Source organism: Crocodylus porosus, unplaced genomic scaffold, assembly GCF_001723895.1.
Source record: "Crocodylus porosus isolate Cpor-Errol unplaced genomic scaffold, CroPor_comp1, whole genome shotgun sequence".
NCBI classification, from domain to species: Eukaryota; Metazoa; Chordata; order Crocodylia; family Crocodylidae; genus Crocodylus; species Crocodylus porosus.
In genome coordinates, this window is record NW_017728923.1 from 3,043,491 (window position 1) to 3,051,521 (window position 8,031).

The 8,031-nt window shown below is 48.9% G+C and overlaps 1 protein-coding gene across 3 annotated transcripts in view; it reads left to right on the forward strand.

The window, feature by feature from the left end:
• The first annotated feature begins 6,247 nt into the window (after positions 1 to 6,247).
• Positions 6,248 to 8,031, forward strand: part of CUNH16orf59 (chromosome unknown C16orf59 homolog) — a 25,988-nt gene continuing 24,204 nt past the window's right edge. For 2 of the 3 annotated variants that reach the window (XM_019539952.1, XM_019539953.1), the window contains exon 1: positions 6,255 to 6,339. Coding sequence is in view for 1 of the 3 variants with exons in the window: in XM_019539951.1 (XP_019395496.1) it covers positions 6,314 to 6,339 (26 nt within the window). In the remaining 2 variants the exon portion in view is untranslated. Of the gene's footprint in view, positions 6,340 to 8,031 lie in introns of all 3 variants that reach the window. The other variant, XM_019539951.1, reaches the window with a different exon arrangement.

Consider the following 8,031-nt stretch of genomic DNA (forward strand, 5'->3'; position numbering starts at 1 on the left):
AGGTGGGCTGTTCAGAAGCAGACCTATTTAGGGAGTCAACTTTAAACACCCAAGTCCGAGCATGAGGAACATTGTGTCTCTCATGTTTAATTCCTGCCTCTCATTACCTGGGGATTTATGAAAAATATATTGTTGCTCCAGCTATTGTTTCTTTTTTTCCCCCCATCTCCAGATCCAGATACTCGGTATTACCAGTAATAATAATTATTCTAGGGGAAGCAATTCTTCTAGCAGTGGGTTCTCTGAATTGAAGCCACATCTGCTGCTGAAACCAACTGCCATGCAGTTAACTGACATGAATCTAATATGCTTGTTTCAGTGAAACATTCACATGTTCTGTGGTTCAGCCTGCTCATATAAGGGCACACTCGTCTCAAAGCTCAATTAGGATATTCAAGAAACATTCCCATTGCCTTCCACTGTCAAAAGAGCAGTGAATTCATGGCCAAAAGACAGCCATCAGCCTTTTAGTTCCCATCTGGAAGGAATCACCTTGCCTGAATATTCTCAAGGTAGGAATGATATAATTGCAGTGCTGTTTGGCAGTCAGAGTGGGGAACAGGAAGTCAGGACTCCTGGATTCCCTAGTTTTGCAAAACAACTTGCTGTGTGATTTTAGAGAGTCTTTTAATCTCTCTAAGCCTCCCTTCCCCATTTGTAGAACAGAGGCTCCCTGAGGTTTATGAGGATACATCATTAATGTTTGGAGAACATTAGATGTTCCAATAATGGTAACTGTAGACAAATTAAAATAAATAGTGATGGATGAATGTTCAATGTGAAAGTATGGCTAGTAGTGGGCTAAGTAATGCAAGGTGCATTTCAAATCTGCAGTGTGTGGGAACATTTTGACATGTGATAGAAGCATGGAATATTCATCCATTCACTTCTCCCTTGGAATAAAAAGTCACTATAAGGGACCTCTAAATCGATTTTTATAGCCACACATAGGAGCGTTTCATGAGAAAGGCCTACTATCCTTGCAGTTTTGGTGAGGTTGCATGCTTGCTCCATCTATAAAGGAAAGGGGTTTTTTGGTGGTGGTGGGGGAGTAGTAAAGGCGTGATCTTAAACTACTGACGTCAATGGCACAGCTCCAACTGATTTCAACAAGCTTTGGATCAAGCCACATATAAGTTTCCTGAATTATAGCAGTCTGTTTTGTTTTGTTTTTTAATCACAAAATGTCAACAGTATCCAGGTGCCTTTAATAAGATCATGTAATTCTTTCATCTTCCCTGTAATACATTTAAAAAAAATAACACTTTTGGTTCTAAGCTGAGGTTGGCCCTCTAGTGGGCTATTATAAAACTGTGCAACAAAACCCTGTAGTATCAGGCACAATCACTACAGCCAAGAAAGGGTTTACATTACATAACACATACATTACAACTGTAACCAAAAGAGATACAGTACTATACATTTCAGACAGCAGTGTTCTTCACCTTTATGCAGCTATGCTGTGTAACTCTCCTTGCCTCCTTACTAACCCCTCCAGTCCCTCAGATGATGGATACATTCCCTAACAGAAATTAACTTTTAACGTGAGAAATCCAGATCAATAGCTCTGCCAAACAAAAATCTTCATTCACTTGCACTGAAGGCTGAAACTATCTATAACTTACCCCAGGCAAAAACATCTCCAGAGAATACAGCAGTTTTCTCCAAACAAATGTTTTGGAAGGTCTGGCAGCAAGCCATACTTGACCAGCAGACGTCTACTAGGACCTGTGTGAAAGCAAATTAGAAAAGCAGCCATGTAAAAAAACACAACTCTTTGCTCCAGTGATCTGTTCCCAAGCATGTTAACAGAATCATACATGTTGGCTTTTTGCTTAAAGTAAATAGTGACCATTTTATACTTTTGTTGGCATTGCAGAGTCCAGAGAGCCATAAGTAAGCAATCTGGGATCTGTCTCAGCTCAGGCATCATAAGCAGAGCTAAGGGAGTTTTGACAGCGAAGTCTTACTTAGCATTGATGCATGACCCAGAAAGAACTCAGCATGATTCCCAGGACCTGCTGGAGGACCAGCAGTTAGGGGGTTGGCAGTAGGGAAACAAACGTAATACATGTAAACTGGGGAGGCATGAACTGAGAAATCATACCCCACAAGACCGAGGCTTGCCAAATACATAATTTTATTCTGATGCTTGTATTATTTTGTGTTTCTCATATAGCTCTAACTCCTGGAGTCATATGAGTTTGTGAGAATCTCATATGAAAACATTTCTAGTTCACCTGGTTACAGAGAACACACAAGATATATGAACCCTAAAGGCAAGTACTTGAGCCTTGTTTTTAAGCTTTTTACACGTGAGTTGGTACATAACTTTTAATTGCTTGAGGTGGTAGTATCTAATGACAGTTTTCATTGCCCTTTCAATTAATGCCACACTTTACAAAGTGCTCCTCAGTAATAACACATTCCTAACATAATCACATCAGTAAACTGCTGTAAACAGAGGCAGCATTGAGAATCAGGCAACTTACACAGCAGCAAAATAAAGCAGAGTCCTCACATCAGAAAAGCAGTTAGGTTATTTTGCTATGAAGTTGGCACTTATTGAAGAGTTCAAAAACAGTTCACAAAATGGAGTGTCGCCTTTGGGGTGCTAAGGATCCAATGAGCCATTTTGCCTGCTGTGTTGGTGCATAGCCATCATGCATTTCTTCCCAGGGCTCTCTGTTGACATGTGGAGGCAGAGGTATGAAAGGGCTGGGCCCAGAGCAGTACTAAACATAACTACTCTAATTGCCATGCTTTCAATGTTCAGCTGTGCTGCCCCCTCAGAGTTTGCCTCTGAGGCTCTGAAGAAGCTTCAATTTTCACACCACCCCCATGCATTTATGTCACAGGAGGGAAGTAGAATTGTGCTGACACAATGACTCAGTGGCACCGGTCAGGCAAAGTAGAGAATTGAAGGAGCAAAATCTCCTGATCTATGTTAAGAGCTGATGAAAAAAAGTGCACAGAAAGAACCATGCCCACAAGCAGTTGTATTGGTTCTGCAAAACCAGGAACCTGTTAAGTGCCACCTGACTATTTACATGTATCAGTGCAGCCTGCAGCTACTTAAAAAACCTGTTGTGGTGCCTATAAAACTTCAAGGTTAGGCAGCCACTGTGCTGAGAACACTGATGGTTGCATTGACTAGGGGCTACCCCTTCGTTTCACTGTTCACCTCCAACTGTATGGATCCTCTTATCTCTTGGCCTAGACTTAAGGGCTCTTTGGGGGCATGGATTTTCTGTTGAGTACACAGCACCCAAAAGAATGGGGTATTCATCCATGCCAGGGGATCTCCTAGGTCAGTGATTTTCAAGCTGAGGTCCGCAGACCATAGTCTAAAGACTATGTCAAAGGGGTCCATGAAAGGTGTTTCACAAATTTCATAGACATTAGGCCTGGAAGGGACCTCATGAGACCATTGGGTCCAGCCCCCTGCCCAGGAAGTCAGTTAGGGTCAAAGGATCCCAGCAAGATAAGCAACCAAATGCTTCTTAAAAGTATCCAGAGTAGGTACTTGCACCACCTCTGGGGGGAGTGCATTCCAGGCCTTGGTGGCTTGGACAGTGAAGAAGTTTTTCCTTATCTCCAGCCTAAAACGTCTTGCAGGAGTTTGTGACCATTGGTCCTCATCTTCTCTTGGGTTGCTCTTGTGAACAAGCATTCCCCCAGACCCTGATGCACACCCCTTATGTACTTATAGGCTGCCACCAAATCACCCGAGCCTATGCTTCTCCAGGCTAAAGAGTCCCATGGCTCTCAGCCTGCTCTCCTGCTCTCTGATCATGCGTGTGGCTCTCCTCTTGACTCTCTCAAGCTTCTGCACATCCTTCCTGAATTGTGAACCCCAGAACTGGATGCAGTACACCAGCTGCGGACTCACCAAGGCTGAGTACAGCAGGAGGATGACTTCCTGGGTCTTGCTTGAGATGCACCGGTAGATGCAAGTCAGAGTTTTATTTGCTTTGCTAAGTGTGGTATCACATTGGTGGCTCATGTTCATCTAGTGGTCAATCATGACCCCCAAGTCTCTTTTGGCCATGGTGCTAGCGAGTGTGGCACTGCCAAGCCTGTAAGTGTGATGTTGGATTCCCCTGTCCCCCCAACCCCAAGGTGGAGCATCTTGCATTTCTCTGTATCATAGATTTCATAGACATTCGGGCTGGAAGGGACCCCAGAGGATCATTGAGTCCAGCCCCCTGCCCAGGGGCAGGAAGTCAGCAGGGATCATAGGATCCTAGCAAGATAAACATCTCCCCCACTGAGATTCAGGATGGACTCAAGAGAGACTCTGACAGGCCTAGGGTCACAGAGGAGTTTGTGACCATTTGATTTGTCATCCTTTGGGGCGCTCTGGTGAACAGATGTTCCCCCAGATCCTAGTGAACACCTCTAAGAAAAACTTATAGGTGGCCACCAGATCACCCCTGAGCCTACGCTTTTCCAGGCTGAAGAGTCCCATGGCTCCCAGCCTCATCATAAGGTCTGTTATCCTGTCCTCTGGCGTTTTCCTGGGTGTTGGTTGCCAGCTGCCCTGTTTGGTTTAGCAGGGGGGTCCAATGATGCCCTTGTTTTTTTTTCCAACTGCTCACGTATCTGAAGGGCTTTTTATTGTCTTTGATTCATGTAACCAGATGGAGTTCAGTTACAGCCTTGGCTTTCCTAGTTTGTTCCTTACAGGTGCAGACCAGTGCCGAATACTCTTCCTTAGTGGTGTTTCCTGTCTTCCATCCTTTATAAGCTTCTCTTTTTAGTTGTAGGAGGTCCATGAGTTCCCTGTTGAGCCAAAGGGGCTGCTGAGCCCTTTTACTACCTTTCTTACAGGCTGGAATGGACTTACCTTGTGCTTTTAGGATTGCTTCCTTAACAAGCAACCACTCATCTTGAACTCCATTCCCTGTCAAATCATGGCCTCTCAGGGCTGCAACAACAAGCCTCCTGAGCTTATGAAAGTCATCTTTCCTAAAGTCGAGGTCTTCTTCATTGCTGACTTGTCAGCTTTGCGATGGACAGTGAAAGTGATCTACTTGTGGTTACTGTCTCCCAGTTTCCCTTCGATTCTTAGGTCACTCACTAGATTATCCCCTTTGGCCAGTACCAGGTCCAGCCGTGCCTTACCTCTTGTTGGTCCGTAAACTTCTTGAGACAGGTAACAGTTCATCCACGCACATGAGGAAGTTTTGCGACTGATCGGATTTGGCTGAGTGCCCTTCCTATGAGATGTCCAGGTAGTTGAAGTCTCCCACAATGACCATGAACCAAAAGCGTGCAGCCTCAGCCAGCTTCCTGGCAAATTCATGGTCCAGCTCTTGTTCCTGATTTGGAGGTCTGTAGTAGACTCCTACCATTGTTGTCCCCTTCATCATGTTCCCCTCATATTCTAACCCAGAGGGTCTCCAGTCTATGATCAATTCATAGATTTCATAGACATTAGGGCTGGAAGGGACCTCGGGAGATCATCGAGTCCAGCCCTCTGCCCAAATCAAAAACATGGGCAACTGAGGCCTCTCAAGTCTGGGGGGTGGGGGCATCAGGTCAGCAATGGCAGTGGTGGGGCAGGGTCCCCCCAGTCCATGACCCAGGGCAGGGGGGGTGCCTCAGCAGCATAGAGGATGCACTTCTGCCAGTTTCACAGCAGCTGGTGCTTCCAGCGGGTACACTGCCAATCTCAGGAGGTGCACCCCTACCCATCGCCAATATCAAAACTATGTAAATGCCCACACTTACAAGTCAAAGGGGTCCGCACCTCTATTCAAAATTTCCAAATGGGTGAGCAAATGAAAAAAGGTTGAAAACCACTGCTCTAGGCACTACTGGCACACACGTAATATGTGAGAAAACTGAGGGCAGTGCAGTGGATGCAAAAAAAGCCCCTCACTCCCCAGAGACCTGCAGTTTGGCTGCGGGCAGGCCGTGGGGCTTGTGGCCGTTGCTACGGGGAACCGCGAGAGCCGTTTGGGCACTGCGGATCCTACCGGAGGGATCAGGCCTTGAGGGGGCGCGGGGCTCAGGCCCGGCTGCTGCTTGGAAACAGCCTCTGTCCCGGCGGGGAAGGAGGGCGCGGCCAACCTGGGGCTACTTCGAGACAAGGCCCCTGCCTGCTCGGCGGGGACGGCGCCTCCTCTGCCCGCGCGCGGTGCTCCTGGGCCCCGCCTCAGAGCAGCGCCGGCCAAGCCAGGCCGGGCAGGGCCGCGCCGCCTCAGCCGCAGCAGCTTCCCGCGCGGGCCGGGGGGGTGGGGCGAGCCCGGTAGGGAAGGCGGCAGGAAGCGACCGGGCCGCGCTGCTGCTGCCCTGGCCCCACCACATGGTGCCCGCCGGCTGCGCCCGCAGGTGGGTGCCGCTGCTCGGGGGCAGAGCCCCGCGGCAGCCGGAGGGGCTGCGCTGCTGCTGGTTTTACTGCCCCGAGCAGCCACAACCCTCCCCCCACGCCCTGTGTCGCTAGGGCCGCGCCGCGGGGCCGGCTTCCTCCTAGCCTAAAGGGTTTCTTTCTAGGTGGACTTGTAGGCTACTTCTCTTTCCTTTGTGGCACCCAGACTTTTAGTATGCACTGGGGCCATGTTTTCAAGCTCCCCTTTCCTGTCGCTATCCCAGAAGACTTTCTTATGAGTCGGTTGGAGGGCGGGTGAAACGTTCCTCTGCGCCAGGAGGGCCCAGCGGCTGAGTTGGTTTGGACCAGTGCCTGTACCTGAGGGAAGGCTCCCTCTTGGGCCGGGTGCAGGCCTTCCTTAGGCTGATGTCTTTCATTGGACCAACCACACAGTCGGAATCAGATTCTTCGTACTCTTTGGGCTGTTACCTTGCTGTCGTCACCTTCTGTCCGCCCGTTTCCTGGCAGCAGTAGGAGGCATTTTGGGATCTAAAATAAGTGATGAAGTAGTTCTGTCAGAGCAGGGAATGCTGCAGGGTTGGGGTTTTTAATGCAGGAAGTAGATAGGAGAAACTTTAACTTGGGTCAGGCACAACAATGCTGTTGTGGTGGCTTCCAGCCCCTCAGGCCTGTCGCTCTGCAGCGGTAGTGACTTGGGTTCATGAAGGCTCCTATTCTCTCTCTGTCCCTCCATCTCTCTTGCTCTCTCTGTCTTTTATTTAGTTAATCTGTAAAGGTGCCTATCTACCCTGCCTTTCACTCTGCAGTACTTCTTCACTCCTGCCCTCCACCCCTGCGCCCTTAGGAGTGTGTCACCAAAGGTGAATTCCAGGTGTCTGCTCACACAGCATGTAGCATGGTTGAGGTGTAACAAGGCTGGAGCCATGTCTGTATCCACCTTCCTCTGCCAGCAGAACCAGCAGCAGATAGCAATGCCTAAATCTCAGCTCCCAGAACATGTACAAATCCACTGGGCTGCTGATGTTGTGCTGCTGGGGTAGGAAGTGTAATTGGCAGCTAAATGGATCACAGCAGCCAGCTGAAGGCACAGGAGCAGCAGTTCTAAGTGGCCACAGAAACCTTTCTGTCCTATGCAGTGGTGGATTGATTGTGCTGCTGAGTGTGGATGTACACTGAGTTTTGCCCACAGAACTGAAATGCTGCTAGTAAAACTTTCTAGTATAGACTAAGCCTTAGATGCAGTAACAGTGGAGTGTCACTACTACCAGTGCTTAACTGCATAGAACAGCCATTTCCAAACTCTGACAGATTGCGCACCACCAATTTAAAATGATACAGCCTTAAGTACCACACACAGCCCAGTGGAGCTGTTTGCAGCCTGCTTGCTGCAGCTGCCCAGAGCCCACGTTGGCTCCAAACAGCTATGCAGGGCTCATCACCTCTGTGCTGGGAGCAGGGGAGAGACTGGGGCTACACTGCCTGAGGCTCTGCCTGCTCCAAGGCATGCCTGCATGCACAGGTGCAGAGCTGATGCCAGAGCCTGGTGCAGCTGTTTGGAGCCTTCGGGCTGCAGCCGGCCCTGGCTCTGGCGAGCTGCTCCCAGCAGGCATCTGGGATGCTGCAGGCCCTGCTAGGAGCAGCCCAGGCTCCAGCAACTACCCAGAGCTGGGGTAGGTGCTGGCAGCCACAGAGTC